Source organism: Citrus sinensis, chromosome 9 (genome assembly GCF_022201045.2).
Source record: "Citrus sinensis cultivar Valencia sweet orange chromosome 9, DVS_A1.0, whole genome shotgun sequence".
NCBI lineage: Eukaryota > Viridiplantae > Streptophyta > Magnoliopsida > Sapindales > Rutaceae > Citrus > Citrus sinensis.
The window spans coordinates 27,807,468-27,826,193 of NC_068564.1; the positions used below are offsets into that span (position 1 = coordinate 27,807,468).

General features: G+C 34.3%; 4 protein-coding genes across 5 annotated transcripts; 3 read left to right on the top strand and 1 right to left on the bottom strand.

The window, feature by feature from the left end:
• The first annotated feature begins 555 nt into the window (after window positions 1-555).
• Window positions 556-3,546, top strand: LOC102617187 (GDP-L-galactose phosphorylase 2). Its single transcript, XM_006474957.4, has 7 exons — window positions 556-1,325; window positions 1,437-1,564; window positions 1,683-1,742; window positions 1,836-2,078; window positions 2,244-2,429; window positions 2,553-2,801; window positions 2,912-3,546. Exons 1-7 carry the CDS (start codon window positions 1,193-1,195, stop codon window positions 3,278-3,280), a joined length of 1,368 nt encoding a protein of 455 aa, XP_006475020.1. The 5' UTR covers window positions 556-1,192; the 3' UTR covers window positions 3,281-3,546.
• Window positions 3,547-11,958: 8,412 nt separating this feature from the next.
• On the top strand, window positions 11,959-12,532 carry LOC102616873 (hypothetical protein). The gene has a single exon (XM_052434178.1). It carries the CDS (start codon window positions 12,173-12,175, stop codon window positions 12,380-12,382), a length of 210 nt encoding a protein of 69 aa, XP_052290138.1. The 5' UTR covers window positions 11,959-12,172; the 3' UTR covers window positions 12,383-12,532.
• A 969-nt stretch (window positions 12,533-13,501) lies between these two features.
• Window positions 13,502-14,362, top strand: LOC112498003 (stigma-specific STIG1-like protein 4). Its single transcript, XM_025097956.2, has one exon. The coding sequence runs from the start codon at window positions 13,665-13,667 to the stop codon at window positions 14,253-14,255; it is 591 nt and encodes a 196-aa protein (XP_024953724.1). The 5' UTR covers window positions 13,502-13,664; the 3' UTR covers window positions 14,256-14,362.
• Window positions 14,363-14,748: 386 nt separating this feature from the next.
• On the bottom strand, window positions 14,749-18,595 carry LOC102616193 (adenylyltransferase and sulfurtransferase MOCS3). 2 transcript variants are annotated; one of them, XM_006474953.4, is made up of 11 exons: window positions 18,195-18,594; window positions 18,009-18,101; window positions 17,665-17,720; window positions 17,201-17,265; window positions 16,981-17,055; window positions 16,782-16,860; window positions 16,391-16,429; window positions 16,144-16,252; window positions 15,902-16,020; window positions 15,519-15,635; window positions 14,749-15,435 (listed from the first exon to the last, which is right to left on the bottom strand). In XM_006474953.4, exons 1-11 carry the CDS (start codon window positions 18,451-18,453, stop codon window positions 15,043-15,045), a joined length of 1,404 nt encoding a protein of 467 aa, XP_006475016.1. In that variant the 5' UTR covers window positions 18,454-18,594; the 3' UTR covers window positions 14,749-15,042. The 2 variants fall into 2 exon arrangements, with proteins under 2 accessions (XP_006475016.1, XP_006475017.1); XM_006474954.4 differs by lacking the exon at window positions 17,201-17,265 and having other exon boundaries at window positions 17,669-17,720; window positions 18,195-18,595.
• Between the last annotated feature and the right edge of the window lie 131 nt (window positions 18,596-18,726).

The window sequence follows — 18,726 nt, forward strand, 5'->3', positions numbered from 1 at the left end:
GGAAAAAAAAAAGCATATTCTCATAAATAAAGCAAATATTTTACAAAATGAAAGCACTTATTGCGTCGGAACTTACATTTTACACATAACATGTTTTAATTTACTTAATTAATATGTTTCTTGCTAATATTACACAACAAATTTACTGAAATTACACTTAATAATCTAAATTATAGATTTTTTAGTATCAGACAACAAATTTACTAATAATACAATCAAAAATTTAGACATAAATAAAAATCAATACAAAGACCCAAAAATCGGCCCCAATCAAGGAGGAATGTAAATATATTGGCGAACAGCATAAAAATTTATTCATTTTTCACTTCCTTTTTTTTTATAAAACACTAAACATGAAGATCCAAACGGAATTTTTGTCCTTCCAGTTTCCAAAAAGCGCGTGGAGAGACGCTAGGCCTTAAACCTTTCCCAACTAATGGGGATTAGAGAATCGTTAAGAAGGATTCAGTGGTATGAGGAGTCTCTAACCCATGCGCACGCGCCAAGAAGTCACTCTGCCCCACGCCCCACTCTCCCAATAATTGTCCTTCTACACCAACAACAAAAACCTCACGGCACGTCCTGAGCCACATCGTCCCTCCTTGGCCTCTCCTTCACTCCCCCCTTATCCCTCCTGCTATATAATAAATCAAACCCCAGGCTTCTGATTCATCTTCAACTTGCCCACGAAGAATTAGTTCTCGCTGCCCTTCAACTTCCATTGAAAGATTTTAAGTTCTGAAACTGGGTTTGGTTGGTTTGTTCGTTTGTTTGACGTTTTTAGTTGTTGCTTAGGTGGGGGGGTAAAACCCGGGCAAGCAAGTTGTAGACATCACGGCTATACACAGAGTAACGCGGCTTCAAACTCATGTCCGAACTGTACGACGCAAGGGTTGTGTGATTGAGAGCAACCCTTCGCCGCACGGCGGGCGTGGCGCTCTGCCTTCCGAAGGCGGCAGCCCTTCTGATCTCCTCTTTCTTGCCGGCGGCGGTCTCGCTTTTTCTTCTTTTTCTTTGTATTATTAGCCTAGCTCCGTAGATTATACATACGTAAGTTTAAACAAGTATTTTAGAATTAAGCTATTGCAAGCATTAATTAGATCTCAAGAGAAAAAAAAAAGAAAAAGAAAAAAGAAAAAACCTTCGTTGTTCTTGTTCTTTGTTTCTTTTGTTTTTTTTTTTGGGAAATTTCATGATGTTGAGGATCAAGAGGGTGCCGACGGTTGTTTCGAATTATCAGAAAGAGGAGACGGAGGAGGCTGCTGCTGCTGCTCGTCGTGTAAGCGGGTGCGGGAGGAATTGCTTGAACAAATGTTGCATTCAAGGTGCTTGTTTAAAATGCTTATACGAAATTTTGTTTATTGTTTTTGGTTTTTTTTTTCAAAATTTTTGACTTGTTTCGGGAGTAATTTTATCTGGGTTTTTGTTTAAAATAGGTGCAAAGCTTCCTTTATATGCTTTCAAGAGGGTGAACAAGTTTAAAACTGAAATGGGTGTGCATGGACACGAGGTTAGAGAGCCCGAGCCTCCCGTTGCATTTCTGGACTCGCTCGTTCTTGGGGAGGTAAATTTTGTTAAGCAAATGATAAAATGAAGATTGAATGTTGAGTTTATGTTGTGTGTCCTTGATAGCATTTGTTTACCTGTAACCAAGTATAAATTAGTTTCCAATCTCATTGTAGTGGGAGGACCGCGTACAGAGAGGACTATTTCGCTATGATGTTACTGCCTGTGAAACCAGGGTATCTTTTTGGTTCCTCTAAAAATTGAATGTTTATTTGATTTTGCATGTTGGTTTTCATTGAGATTTCTTTACTATACAAATGTTCGTTTAGGTCATTCCTGGTCAGTATGGTTTCATTGCTCAACTGAACGAGGGCCGCCACCTGAAGAAAAGGCCTACTGAGTTCCGTGTTGATAAGGTCCTCCAGCCTTTTGATGGGAACAAGTTCAACTTTACCAAAGTGGGGCAAGAAGAGGTGCTCTTCCAGTTTGAGGCAAGCGAAGATGGTGAAGTCCAGTTTCACCCAAGTGCCCCCATTGATGTTGAGAATTCTCCAAGTGTTGTTGCCATCAATGTATGTTCTTTGTTCTTAGTTTTTATAGCTAAGAGAGTATGTTAATGTTGAGCAAGAATTTAATTAAATTTTTTTTTTGGGCACAAAATAAAGCGAGCCTAGGAAGCTAGTTGAGCAAGGATGTATGCTAATAATTTATCTTTCCTGGTGTATATAATTTAACAGGTGAGTCCTATTGAGTACGGGCATGTGCTGTTGATCCCACGAGTTCTTGAGTGCTTGCCACAGAGGATTGACCGTGATAGCTTCTTGCTCGCACTTTACATGGCTGCAGAAGCTGGGAATCCATACTTCAGGTTGGGTTACAACAGCTTGGGTGCATTTGCTACCATCAACCACCTTCACTTCCAGGTTTATATCTACTTAAATTACTCAGCTAATTTTCTCAAATGCGGATTTTGCTTATGAATAGCTATCCGCAGTTACTTAACAGTGGGTAACTAAAATGCAACTCACTGATTTCAATTGCCACAGGCTTACTACATGGCCTTGCCTTTTCCAATTGAGAAGGCTCCTACCAAGAAGATAATCTCTACTGGCAGTGGTGTGAAGATCTCTGAGCTTTTAAACTATCCAGTCAGAGGCCTCGTCTTTGAAGGTGGAAACTCTCTGGAAGACTTATCCAACACAGTCTCGGATGCGTGCATTTGCCTTCAAGAGAACAACATTCCTTACAATGTTCTCATTGCTGATTGTGGAAAGCGCATATTTCTCTTACCACAGGTAGTAAATTTAGAATCACTGCCGAAGTTATTTTGTTTTTGCCATGTTGTGCATGGAAATATTTTTCCAGTTTCACTTTGATTTACAATTTGTTCAAAACGAACCAACAGTGCTATGCTGAGAAACAAGCTCTTGGGGAAGTGAGTTCAGAGCTTCTGGACACCCAAGTGAACCCTGCTGTGTGGGAGATTAGTGGGCATATGGTGTTAAAGAGGAAGAAGGACTATGAAGAGGCATCCGAGGAAAATGCTTGGAGGCTGCTTGCCGAAGTCTCTCTCTCTGAGGAGAGGTACCAAGAAGTAAATGCTCTCATCTTTGAAGCCATTGCGCGTGGTGATGATGCCAATGGAGGTGTTGCTGAGAGCGTAATTGGGGAGGCAGATGCGAAACCAAAGTCTGGCGGTGAAGTGGATGCAATTAATAAAAACTCTTGCCCTGCCATGGTGTCGGGGACTCCAGAATGCCTGGTTCTTCAGTAAGATCCCTGGCTTGGTGACCAGACCGGTTGTGTTTGTCTGGTTCATGTATGATAGCTTAAATAAGTGACTGTGTTATGGAGTGTGGCAGTAGCCTAAATAAGCAAACTTCGTTTGCGCTGCTTTGCGTTTAGTCTAATTTGCCGCCTATGGGCGCTGTGATGTATGTAAGATATTCTGTTTGCTGATGAGCCTCTCTGTTGATGCTCATGGAATTTATTTCTGTATAATTATATGCCGCAGCAGCGGCAGCAGGTATTGTGGCTTGATGATCCGCTATTGCTTCTACAAACTTGCATCAGCAATGACGTACTGACGGAATGCAAACAGAGAATCTATCTTTCTTATTCTACATGTCCCTTTAAATAATGGAAAACTTTTTGACCTGCCACGTCAAAAATTCCCAGAGCTACCAAATAGGACGAAGAAAAAGAAAAATGAATAATAAAAAATTTAATTAAAAAATTAGAAAAGAAAAGTGCTTCTGATGCTTCAACGGTGATCAATAATAATTATAAAATAATCTAGCGAATTGAGACGCCTCATGCACCAAACATTGCGTCCACACCCAAATAGTTAATTGCCGTTCCATAAATATATAGCGTTTATTTGAAATTCTCAAAAAAAAAAAAAATTTGAAAGTGTCAACTTCCAAGTCAAGACTTCTTTTATTTATAATTTTGATATCATTATTTATTTGTTTCAAAATAGGACATGAAATGTATATTTAAATTTTGAAGATTAAATTAAGGGGAAAAAAACACTTTTTTACAATGGCAATTCTAAATAATACTATAGTTTTCAGTTAAATCATTAATTTTATAAAGACAATCGTTTTCAGAATCTGATGGAATCTGGAAAAGGGAAAATGGACTTGTGTTAAAATATTTATAAACTATGCCCTTATTTGTGATTTGTAAAAATGAGAGGGAGCCAGATATTATTGTCTCAAACCATATCATGAGCTCCATCCATGTTCACGGTAGTTTCAAAACTTTTCGACAAAGGCTTGGAGACTCGGGTGTGCTTGGTACCATTGAAAATTTGTTGTTTTTTGTTTTATGAAAAGGAAAATGGAGAAAATTTGTTTGGTGAGCTTATTTTGGTAGAAAACTGTACAATGATTAAAAATAAAACAATTCCATTTTTTAATGTGTACAAAGAAAACAAGAGAACGCAATTATAACGTTCTCTGTTTTATTTCACTTTTACTCTCTGCCAAGAGTCCCAATATCTTAACTTTTATAACATAGTGTAACAAATTATGTGGGCCCATTTAATAAAGAAATAATTTAATAAATAAACTATTATAACAAATATTTAAAAATAATAGCAAGAGTTTATTCCTTAATTACTTAATATATTACCCATATTGTTCTAAATAAAAAGAAATATCATATAATTATTATACTAAATTATTACATTGTTCGACCAATATGCAGTTATTTAAAAACTATTACAAACTTTCATATATTAATGAAAATATATCAATAATAAAGTTACATTCTAACAGCTAATATAAATAAATATATGATAATTATGAAATAATTTAAGATTTTCTCAATTAATATTATATATTATCTTATAACTACAATTTATTTACATAATTAAAAGCTTTTAAGAAATTATTAAAATATCTTCGAACCTATATGTATTTATAATAATATATAATACATCATAATATAATAGCTAAATAGATAAATTATTTAATGATATAAAATATATATTTAAATTCATTGTATTATATTATTCTTTCATAATAGTTTCATTAAATAGTTCTCTAATCTCTCTCTCTTTTTGTCTTTATTTTTTTAGACAAGCAATCAAACACTTTTTTCATCTTTTTATTTTCAAGTATTGTTCTTAAAATAAAGGGTTATTATTATTTTACTACTTTAAAATTTTTCAAATATCAAATGACTACAACAAGTATTGTTTCATATCATTTTCTTACTATATCTTTATAAAAATATCATTTTATTACTTTTCCGTTACAACAAATATCATTTTACTATTTTTCCGTTACAACCGTTAGTTAACTCGTTAGTCGACCAGTTAGTTGACTAACAAAATACTAATTTTACCCTTCATGATTAAAAATATAAGTTTCATTAAAAAAAATAATAAGACAAATTTATTTTGTAAATAAGCTTCATTTTCATAATTCCAGCAAAAAGAATTATGTTGGTATTTTATATCCATTTTAATAAATATATTACAAATTTATTTTGTAAATAAGTTTCAAGTAATTTTTTTTAATCATAAAGGGTGAAATTGGTATTTTGTTAGTCAACTAACTGGTTAACTAACGGTTATAATGGAAAAGTAGTAAAATGATATTTTTATCAAGATATAGTAGGAAAATGATATGAGACAATACTTGTTGTAGTCATTTGATATTTGACAATTTTTGAAGTAATAAAATGATAATAACCCATAAATAAACTACCAAACATGTTTTTATTTTTAACAAAAACTAATCATTCTTATTTTATAGAACAAATTCAAAAACACCATTTAAAAAATGATACCAAACGCACCCTCAGCTTCCGCTCACTGTGAGTTTTCAAATCTCTCAACATACTTATGTGCAAATAATTGGGTTTCCATCTAGAACTTTACACCGTATGTTTGATTTACCTTTTGAATGTACGGAGTATGAATCAACCCTTGATTTGTTTTTAACCCATAATAATAATTATTATTATTTTTCGAGTTACCGGCAGATTAAGGGATCCCAGCGTTGATATTTGCCTCGGGTCAAACCCAGCTAACGGAAGCATAGGTCGTCGTTTTCGGCTCTTTTTTTTTTTGTTTCGTTTTGAAACGGCACCGTTTCTACTTCTATTTTTTTTCTTCTCTCTCTTTGTTTAACTTAACCCAGCTGCAGACCCCTTCCTTCTTCCACTTCGTTCTCTTCATCCACCGACAACCACATTTGTTTGCAAATCCTTCAGAACCCAGCCACTCCTTTGTTTGCCTCCTCTCCATTCTCAAGTCAAACACGCAACTTTATACTTTCCTGCACAGTAACATATATAGCTGCAAAGTCTCTTTGTTGTTGAAATGGATCAAGACATTAAAACATATGAGCACAAATTTTTTAGCACAAATTTTCAAGGACAATCTCCAAGTTCAAAGGAAGAAATTAATGGCAATGAAATAATCATGATGCGAGATATGATTCATATAAACACAACCCAGAAGCATGTATAAGTTTAATAACTTATACACATCAATCTACACTATGCTTCAAATTGAAGAAACCAGGGGCACCATTTTTCAATTCAGGTATATTGTTGTTTCTCTTCTCTTCGTTCACAGCAAATCAGAACAAAGAAAAAAAATTAAAAGCAGAAACAATGTGATGAAGAGAATGAAGAGAAGAGAACAAAGAGGAAGAAGCAAGGGGTCTACAGTTGGGTTAAGTTAAACGAAGAGAAAGAAGAAATCAGAACAAAGGAAAAGAAAATGGAAGCAGAAATGGTGTCGTTTCAAAACGAATAAAAAAAAATAACAGCCAAAATGACGACCTATGCTGCCGTGTCGGGGTTTAACCCGGGACAAACATCATTTTCCAAGGGATCCTTGTCTCTGAAATTTGAATTTTTTTTATAGATGGGTTAGCGAATGTTGGTTCTTACTAATATGTTTGATGAAATACCTGTGAGAAATTAGTCTTCTCATGTAAAACATTTACACTCTGTTTGGCCAGGAGGATGTTTGCAGGGAGGGAAATAGTGTGGAATTTTATAATGTTTTGAGTCCCAATAATAGCTTGACCTTTTCTATGTTCTTAACCGACGACTATTGCCAGAACCTACAACATCGGGTTGGAAATTTTTATTGCAAAATTGAGTATGAAAATTGAATTAATTAGAAAACTTTTTTGGTTGGAGTTTAGGATTTAGAGGCATGCTAGTGAGTGGATGTTTCCAATTTCTATGTTTTGAAAATTTAGAGAAGAATTTGTCGGCAAATAGACCAGATGCCAATACTAATATGTTGGAAAGTTCTTGTATTAATGTGTCACTATAAAATCATCTGCCATGTATATGCTCTTGAAAGACTAGTTTGGATATCTTATATATTAACCTCAAGGGTGATTTATGCATTAAAGATAGATTAGATATCATAGGTTTTGGATGTATTTCATTGTTTTGTTATGAGAATTGAGGTTTACCTATTGGTTGAATGCATACATTGACAATTGCTGACTGGAGCTATCTACTTTGGATAAGCAAAGGTAAACCTAATTTTCATAAAATCCACGCGCGTCAGTTAGAATGAGCCTGGATGGAACAAACATTTCTTGAAGCATCTAAAAATAATTCACCAATAAATAAATATAATATTTTCTTGATGCATCTTAATAGTTATTTATTTTTTTGCTACATGCTTACATGTGCCGCTACATATCAAGTGGAAACACTTACATGAGATCTCACTTATCAGATTCCATTGTGGAACACACCATTTTTTCTGAAGAATTCGCCATGCTCTATCTGATCCATCCATAATATCATGAAAAATGGATACAAATTTTTTACTGCTACTTAGTACCAGTAATAGGTCTGAAAAAGTATTTAAAAATACCAAATTTAGATATTTGTGCCCTGTCGAAGTAAGGAACCATGGCATATATGTTTGGAATCGATTCCATTTTGAGAGAGTTGAAAAAGCATTGTCTCATTGAAAGGTTCTAGACATCTGCCATTTCTCAACGCATTTCTTTAGACAAAAATTCTGTTTTTTCCTCTTTCTCTTTTTGGATAGTTGATAAGTGCATATTTTTCATATATTTTGCTATTAATTTCTCTATCTTTTTCTTGTTTTGGTCTTAAATATTCTAGTTATTTTAGTTAATTTTTAATTTAGTAACTTATATTTTATTGTGTTAATTTTTATCTTAGTTTTATTTATTTTGTTATTTTAGGTATATTTTGGAATTAAAGAGAAATTAAATCAGAGCATTTAAGAAGAGATCTGCTTGAAGGAATTAGAAAAGGGAAATAATTAGTGATTTTTGAAAACCAAGAAAACCGAAGCCAACAAAATTAATTCATGCATATTCAGAAGATTATGACCATCACGTGGAGATTAAAGAGGGAATTGAATTTAATTCAATTTGGCGACTTCATTTAATTGGAATCAAGAATCTTAAAGGGTAATAACATATGCAAGCATTAAAGTGGCTTTGGCTTGCTCATTGGTTAATATGGGAAGCAAATTGAACAATGAAGAAAAAGGAAGCCAAGCCATCACTTGAAAACAAAATTGGAAAACAAAGATTGCAAACCAAAAGTGGCCACGTGAAAGGAAAGAGAATAAAGCCTTTTGGCTTTAGGAAATCATTATTGGCTTATTAATTGAAGCATGAGGTGGCAGTTTTGAGCTTGGAATTTAATTCTCTCCAGGCAAGGATTTAAACAAAGCCACAATTGAAGCATTATAAATAGGATCAAGCGGAAGCAATAAAAAAAAAAAAGAAGAATTCGGGCAGCAAGAGACTTTGAGGGCAGGGCAAATCCAATTCGGCAAGAAGAAGAAAAAAAATCAGCAGCCGGAATTCAATTGAAGAAAAAGGCAGCCGCTTGAATTAATTTCCATGACTGGTTTTATCAATTTTCTTATTCCCAATTCAATTATGTTAGGCTAAATTTTTATTTGGTTGAGGGTGAATTCAAAACCCTAAACATGCTATGCAATTAAATTTAAATTCTATCATTCAATTTATTTAATTGATATTGTTTATGTTCTTCTATAATTAATGTTCATAGTTTATTCTTGTTTGATTTAAGTGGCCAATTAGATAGAACTTGAATAAATTTTATTGCTAGATTAAAATTCTTGATCCGTAATTGTCTTGATATTTTAATCATTAGTAGCAAGCTGGAATTAATGATTTCAATTGGAGAACATAACCTAGGTTAAATAATCCGAGCTTGTGTGTTTATTGCCTAGATCAATCTAATATCTTTCTTTGTTTAATGCTTCTATTATCTTAAATTTAAAGAGCTTATTTTAAATTATTTAATGGTTAGAGATTAGGTGAAGAGCTTATTTTACCTAACGACACACTAAGGAAAGATTGAGACTAACAGAGCTTATTGTTGTCTATGGTTGTTAGTTTCAATATAAATTGATAATAGAATTGATATATTATGTGCATGTTTGGTGGTGGCAAATGATCCTTTAACCAAAGTTTTCATCATTATTATTTCTTTCTCCTTTAATTAGAGTTTTTATTAAATTCTTGTTCGTAATTTTAATTTCTCTATTTCTTACTATTTAGTTAAAAATTCATAAACCCCTCTTTTATTTTTAATTGGTATTTTCTTTAGTTAGACTAATTTATATTATTATTACTATTACTATTATTTTATTTTAAATCTTGCTTTGGAGTTAATAATAAATATAACTAGCATAGTCTCTGTGGGATCGATCCTTACTCGTTCTGTACTAATTATTTATATTAGTGGTAAGGTTTTAAATTTGGTGCACCTTAACGACACTACCAATAGTAAATATTTCTAAGAACATGGAGTGTGAATCAAACCCATATTTGAATTGAAATTGAGATACTGATGCAAGTTCTTCTCGTCTGAATCAGATTGATTCATATCTGAAAGACATTGACAATGAAATATTTAGTTCTTTCAGCTGTATGAGAACTGAAACATTTATCCAATCCAATTCTAAAAATTTCTAAGAACATAGAGTGTGAATCAAACCCGTGTTTGAATTGAAATTGAGATACTGATGCAAGTTCTTCTCGTCTAAATTAGATTGATTCATATCTGAAAGACGTTGACAATGAAATATTTAGTTCTTTCAGCTGTATGTGAACTGAAACATTTATCCAATCCAATTCTAAAAATTTCTAAGAACATGGAGTGTGAATCAAACCCATGTTTGAATTGAAATTGAGATATTGATGCAAGTTCTTCTCGTCTAAATCAGATTGATTCATATCTGAAAGAGGTTGATGCGTAAATTAGCAAGCGCATTAGTCGGCACAAGTAATATAATGAAGAGTAGAGTGACATAGATTGTATATCCTATTAATTACTAAAATTATTCTAACCATAATTTATTTGAATAACCGAATAAATGAATTTAGAATAAAAATTAAATAAAATAAAATAAAATAACTAAAAACTAAATAAAGATGCAGACAGTAATAGAAATCACCAAGAAATTAAGACATTAGAACATCCGATTTCACCATAATCAATCCAATTTAATTCTCCATCTATTCTATTAAAGTTTATTACCCATGTTGACAGTGAATTTCTCTAATCTATTTAATATCTTCTCTCGAGTAATATCAAAAATATCCTTACATATTAACCCACTATATCTCTATATGAATTTCAATATGCAAAGATTCATTAAGTTATATGGAAACTCTTAGAAAAACTGCATGAATCACGTTGGCACATCTCTGTCTTTCGTTCAATTCATGACATCCATTACACAGAGCAAAAATACATAAATTTCCTCTCGGTCTCATTATGTATCCTCAAATCATTTAAATATTGGCCATATATTTAAAAGCATTAAGCACAATAATGAACTCTCAATCATGAAATAATAAACTAAAAATAATACAGATTTATGGAATTAAACTTTCATAGTTAGGCTGCATCATAGCCCTAGTAAAATAAATTAGTTCATAGAAATATAGAGAGAATCCATGAATTTAATTGGGAACATTCAAGTAAGATAATAGAAAAATAGAAAAGAAAGAGTAAACTCAGGAAGCTATCTCTCCAAATTGTTGCTCCCGGATTTGCAGCGGCAGCTTCACTTCTTTTTTTCTTTTCTTGCTCTCGGTTTTTTTCTCAGTTTCTCAATTTGTGCGGCTGCTCCCGTCCTCCTCCTCGGTTTTGCTTCTTTTTCATTTTATATTATTGCTCAACCCGCGAATCCTTAAATCAAAAGGATTTAAAACAAGGATCCCTCTATGTTACATTCATGTAACTTACAACCCTCTCATATAAATAGTAAGTAGTGTGGCGTTCATTCACTATTTAATATTCATGTGAGAGGGTTGTAAGTTACATGAATGTAACTTGACATTAGCCTTAAAACAAAACAAGCCTAGCCTACTTTTTAAGTCCATGCACGTGAATCCCACGTGAATCAATGGTCAATGTCCTTTTTAACTATTCACGTGAGTTGTAGTGTTGTACACATAAAAAGCCAATTATTGCCCTTTAAACATCCTTTTTCTTCTTTTCTTTTATTCTTCACAAGTGACAATTATTTCCATAAATTCTAATTTATTTCGTTTTTAAGCTCCCTTTTATTTTAATATTCCCAATATTCCTACAATAATAAAATATAAAAATAAAAATAAAAATTAATATAATAAAATATAATTTAACATAAAATTAAGTTAAATTTTTTTAAAAATAATAAATAAATTATGAGTACATCAAACGTTGACAATGAAATATTTAGTGCTTTCAACTGTATGCGAACTGAAACATTTATCCAATCCAATTCTATGAGTTATTGAGTACCTCTGATATGAGCCTGTCTTGTGTAGTTCCTATTGGTTTTGCCCCTTATTGAGAAAGAGCTAAAGCATTTCAAAAGAAAAACCTCCAGCTGTGCCATTTAACATCAATAGACTCCCTTCACACTGTTTTCTTCCTTAACATGGTTCACATTTAATGTGTTTAAGCAGTTTTTAATTTATTTTTTAGCAATATATTTAAATAAATAACATTGTTTTTATTTGTCTAATAATTGATCACTGCATATACATTGGTAAAACAATTATCCTCATTCCATTGTTGTTTAGCTACAAAACTTTTTTAAAATCTGAATTTCTGTGTAAAGTTCTTTTCATAAGCTTCTTTTTAATTTGCAGATTTGGAGAAAATGAAGAAAGGACTGCACCCTCAGATGCAATGGATATCCTATGTGACTCAGAGTGGCAGACTGATGCATGTTATGATGACAAAAATACACAATGTTGGCAAAGTTTACCATTTTAGGGCCAGGCGCCAAATGGCTCAGAGTATTGGACAAGTTGCCAAGTTCAGGCGACGTTATGAACAGCAGGCGGACGCAGAAAACAATGAAAAATGAGGCATCTAGAACACATAGAGAAGTTAGGTATCTGTTGTTGGATTTGAATTGCTTTTAAGAAATAAGCATAAACATTGTGCTCTAAATTCTGAAGCAAAGTTTGTTTTCTGCTCCCTTAAGGCTTCAATGTTAAGTGCACATTTCCATTTTGATGATTCGGGTGATGTCAACGATAGTTATAAAGTTTTTGTGCAATACCAATCGGCTAGTTTGATTGCATGTTTCATACTTACATTTGGGCTTGAGTTAGAATTGGTGGCATAATCCTCCTTTGCGCTGTGGTGTTTCTAGCATTTGGCATTGTATATGCAAGCAAGGGTGCATTATTACATTTTAACCCCCATTGCTTTGCAAACTTTTGTTGTTTATGCTACGTAATGCAAAACATTAATTAGTCTTTGTATTCACCATCTCAAGTACGGGTGTGAATTCGTGTAATGGTGTCGTATTCGTATCATGTCTATTCATATCGCATAAAATTTAAGCAAAAACGGATATGACTCGATTTATTAATCATGTTAAAACATCAAAATAAGGATACGATCCGTTTATTCATTGTGTTAATAGCGTTGACTTGTTAACATACTGAATACATAATTATTGAAAATCAATCTAAAAATAAAATATATGTCGATATTATTCTTAAAAATAGGTCATAAATAAATTAACATTACATAAATATGACATGAATAAATTTATAACATAATATGAGTATGACATAAAAAAATTAATTTAGCGTGTAGTATATATAATTTAATTTTTTTTCAATAATATTAATTAATATTCATGTCATAAATATAATTATTTTTAAGTGGTCTACCACGAATACAATACGATATTTATCGTATATGTCATGTCAACGCATTTTTTAATAATATCAATATTTGAAAAAAAAAATCCTCTATCGTATGATCTCTGTTCCAGTTGTTTCCTCTCGGGGTTTATAAAAGTAATGGGCCTCAGGTTTGCCCCATAGGAGGACCAATTCTTTCCAAGAAAAAAGCCCGTCCAATTTTAATTTCAAGGGATTTGATTGATCGCTGCCGACTTTATTTCTAATTTAGGATTTGTTACAGCTAAAGCACCTACATGCACGAAGCAAAGCATAAATCTCCTGCCTATCACGTAATTAGTAACAACACAAGACTGGAAATCATGAAGCTCCTGTAAGAAAAACATGAGGCTCCTTAATAGTAACTGAAAATCACTTTTCTTTTTCTATAATTTTTTTGTTGGTATAAATCTCATTTAGGACTCTTCTTACCTCTAATGCAAAGTTCAAATGATCCGGCTGGCCAATGCCCTAATAGCAACCATCTTGCAACTCTCACTCGTTGTAATAGTAGAAGCGACTTCAACACACAAAGTTGTGCAACAAAATGCCATTGGAAATGCCTCTACATCAACATCATCGCCATGGCTCAATAAAGTAGCAAACGGGGGCCGGCGGCCGAGGCCGTCCGGGTGCTGGAACAGGCAATGGATATGCAGACAAGGAGAAGCACCGGGGACCCAAATGAGATGCTGCAGAAACCGTTGCGTTGATGTGTTTTCTGATGTTAATAACTGTGGCTTATGTGGAATTCGATGTCGATTTTCTTGGCAATGTTGTCGTGGATTTTGTACCAACACAAATAGGGGCCCCTTTAACTGTGGAAGATGTGGGAATAGATGCCCTTGGGGTGTCAGGTGCATTTATGGTATGTGTGGATATGCTCAGCCATGGCCAAGACCAAGGCCAAGGCCACGGCCGCAGCCTCCGCATCCTTCTCAACCTAAACCACCTAGTCCTTGCCCGCCAAGGGGTGACCAGCCACCTAAACCACCTAGGCCTTGGCCGCCACGGGGTGATCAGCCACCTCCTATGGGTTGAAGTTCATCATATTTCTAGCTGGCTATATGGTTCTCATTTACAGTGAGCTATTAGCTGTATCATTGCCTCTTAGTTAATGTCTGTTTTGAGTCTTGCTGTTGGTGAAACTAGTCGTATATTTCTCTCACTTTATGTTTAGAGAGCGATCTTGTGTTTCAACTTTCATAAATACTAGTATTTTGGTGTTTCACTTTCATGCAATGCGAAGGTTAATTCAGTTTGTTTATAATTGGCTTTCCATGCATGGCGTAGACGCAAGCATACACGCATATAGGGTTTCCTCCATTGCATGAATAATCCCTCTATTTCCCTCCAAGTTTGATTCACGCTCTAGTTTAAATTCATTGTGGATTGCAGATATAGATTTCGTTTCATTTATCAAATTATCCTCTGCATTTTATTTTAACTCCTGCTAGCTCCACAAAACTTGCCCATTTATACATTACTTGGGGTAATTTTTATTTTTTTTATTTTAAAGAATTATGCAACCAAGTCATTAAACTGCCCCATAAATTTAAACATCATTAGGAAGCATCATAAAGACATAAACTAAGGGATATTGTTATTGTACGAATACAGTTTTAGGTTTAAAAATAAAATAAAAAAAGGGGCAACCAACTGCATCAACTTTGCAAAATGATACATTAGTTTTCTCTCCCAGGTTCGTAGTTTCAGAATGGAAAAATAGGTCGGAATTACTTGTACTTCTCTGCAAGTAAATGGAACTCAAGTTAGGTCAAGTATCCAGCAGTTGAGGCAAGACTTGTTCGATTGCAGTCGCCTATTATTAATAGACAGGAAAACTCGGATCCACATCATTTGCCCAAGACTCCAGGCCTCCAATAATATCTCTTGCAGAAGTGAAACCCAGCTTGTGAAGAGCTTGCACAGCTCTCTGTGAATCATTGCCTCTTCTGCATACTACATACAGGTTAGAACCTGAACTCGCATTTGATCCTCTGTGCTCTTCCTTTTCTTTCATTGCCGATGAAATCTCAGGCAACCTGGATTCCAAATCTGAGAGAGGGATGTTTATGGAGTTTGGAAGAGAAACAATCCTGAAGTGATGTGCTGGCCTGACATCAACTAATATATGAGCTTCTCCATTAACAACTTTTTCTTTGTACTCCTTGCTGCTTATTCTAGAATCTGCTGAGAGCAAATTCAATTTCAAGGGAAGCTGTATATAATTGGAATGTCAACGTATTAGATTTTAGCGATATAATAATATTGGCAGTTAAATTAGCAGAATGCAATACATACCGTAGACAGAGGTGACTGAGTGAACTTTTCATAATCAAAATTTCTGAAGTGGTCTTGGGTAAATGTTGAATTTTCTCCACAAGCTTCACATTGTGATGATCTGCCTCTAATCTTGACCTAAGCAATGATATAGAGACAAATATCGGCATGTAAATTAAATGTCAAGAAGGTTCAGTTTAACTATTACTTGAACAAAATGCGTTTAAGGTATTCACATCAGAAAGACAGAAACCATACAAATCTAAATCCATTTTGGTTTCACCAAATATGGTATATGCTAAATACAATTACTGAAGCTTGTAAATTGTTAAGAATATTAATCATGCTTTCCAAACTAGAGTTGACCAGTAACAAACTTTGAAAAATAAGTAAAATGAACATACAATTCGGATTCGTGCTGACAATGCATCAAACAGGAGCATCCGTCCTGACAGTGGTTCACCAACAGCACTTGCAACCTTAATGGCCTCTAAGGCTTGGAGACAGCCAATGATTCCAGGAACTGAAAACGAAAAATTAAAAGCATTAGTATTTCATAAAGCAAACGGCATTTCAAGAGCTTGAAAATTGGGCATTATGGTATTGAAATATAACTTCGGCTGTACCAAATGAATTACTAACCTACCTACTCCAAGGACTCCACTATCAGCGCATCTTTGGCATGCTGTAGTTGGTGGTGGGGTTGGAAATAGGCAACGATAGCAAGGACCTCCATTGTAATTGTAAACTGTGAGCTACAGTGCAAATTTTAACAATGCAGTTATGCTAGAAGCTCAGGTACTATACATGAGCCAAAACTAAAATCTCTACAAAATATCTTTTATATGTTTCTAGCTAGAAGAATAGCACAAAACTGCGGCTCAATTGCATACCTGCCCTTCCAGTCCCAGTGCAGCACCTGATACCAGAGGCTGCAGGCATAAACATGGATTAATAATTTTTCAAAGCAGGCAATGGCAGAATATCATATGTTTCTCACATGTTGAAACACATAAGACATTGCCTCAGCTGCAAGCCTCATTTAAAACGAAAAGCAGAAATGTAAACACAGTACACATGTTAGCCCAGTAACCTCGTTATCTGAAATTAAAATTGAATCTCTTAACAATTTTAAATGCATTTAGGGATGAACAGAATCTATGCGAACCAAAATATAACTTCATTGAACTCCAATTGCCCCACTTCAAAACATTATTTTGAAGTCAATTTATACATCCTTACACAATCATGCAAGACGATCAGCAAGTCACAGAGTCAACTTACCTTTCCCAACACCACACAACAATCACTGATCATGTAACGGCTTGGAGCATTATCGGTTGCATCTACAACTATCTCATATCTAAAATGTTACAACAGTTACGGAACTCTCGAGATTCCAGATGTACTGACCCCAGTGGTAAATGGAGGGAAATTTTATTTCACAGAGAGAATTATTCATTCAACTATTTCCGAAGGATACTGACTCAGTATTTCCAAAGCATTGGATGTGCGTAAAGCTTCTCTGTGCTCAATAATGTGAACAGTGGAGTTGATCCTGGAACACACATTCATATTAGATAAAATCAAGACAAAGCCAATACAACAGAATAAGCCCCACCAAACTCTCAAGTGAAGACAAAAATGAGTTCAGCCTTCAGAATAAGGTGAGCTAATGCAAAAAATGCAGAAAAGTAACATACGAACGACAAGTAGCAGCAGCAGATTTCACTTTTGATTGACCAATATATGGTTCGGTGTGGATAACCTGAAATATGCAAATAAAAAAGAAACTAATAAAAGAATATTTATAATCACAATCACAATCACCATAAGTAATTTTTCTTTTCTTTCTTTCTTTTTTTTTTTTGGGAAAATTCGAGATGACATTGTAGAAAGAGAGATGCAGAAAATAAAGCAATGTAGATATAATTTTTATAAGCATTGATCATCTGCCTACATGTGCCTGTTACAGGGGGAGTTAAAATGTTTTTGATGGTGAGAAAGACACTGAAGTGACACGCGTGTATGTATTCAAAGTCATAAGTAATAGCATCAGGTCAATGGTGATAGCAAATTGACAGAATTCTACAGATCAACAATAGTAGCAGGAATAGTGGAATACCATATATCATAGAAACAGTAAACACGAATTTCCTATTTTTACCTGCCTGTGCATGTTGTTAAGCTCAACTACATCATGATCCACAATACCCAATCGCCCTGAAGAACAATTCAACAAAAAAGTCAAGCTAATGAAACATTCAAAAGACATATATAAAACAGCAGCCATTTGATAATCACATAAACAAACCATTCAGCATAAATCAAAGTGGATGCAGTGGGGGGCTTTTTGCTCAGCAAAAGCCCTTCGGATAGTAAATAAGGCGTTGATATCGCCTATTCAAAAAAAATTTGATTGAAAAGAAACACTTGCAAGAAGAGCTACTTAGTAAAAACATTACCAAACACAATTTAAACCATATTCAGTGAACTCTTAAATCATCTTACCAACACCACAAGCTGCAAGATACAGCAGAGCCGGCGAACCCAAGCCCCCAGCTCCAATCACTAAAATCGAAGACTTGAGGAGATTCGATTGCCCTACAACAAGAAATAAATCCAAAATTTCAAATTTAATTCAATAAGATGCTAAAGGAATGAAATTCTGGAAACAATTGATTTAAAAAGTCAAACCTTCAACACCGAAAGAAGGAAGCAAGAGGTGGCGACTGTAACGGTAAATCATATCCGGTGATAGTCCATAATCAACGGCAGAGCTTGGACGATAAGAACCATTAGAAACGGTGTCGGTTTGGGGCTGACTAACAGTCGTGTCACGAAGCTGAGCTTCAAGAGCGGAGATTCGATAATCAATATCACTCTTAGCAGCCTTTAAGGTTTCAATTTCGCCGAGGACTCTTGCCACGTCAGTGCTACCTCCGTTTGTCTCCATATTCTGAACAACCGAAGACGTCCAGTGAAGACTGTGAAGTGGGGTCAGAGGTGAAGCGGCAATCAGAGGAACCCTAATTAGACAGAAAAGTGACAAATTCAAAGAATGATACCGGTGAGCTGGAAACAGGAGAAAAAAAAAACCTTAACACATCCTAATTTCAGACTCCTAACGCAAGATGGAAGAAAAAGACGAAATTACCCTTGAAGGAGATTCCAGACGTGTTCGATGTAATTGCTCTCACCAAATCACAACCCGCCAGGGATGATCCCT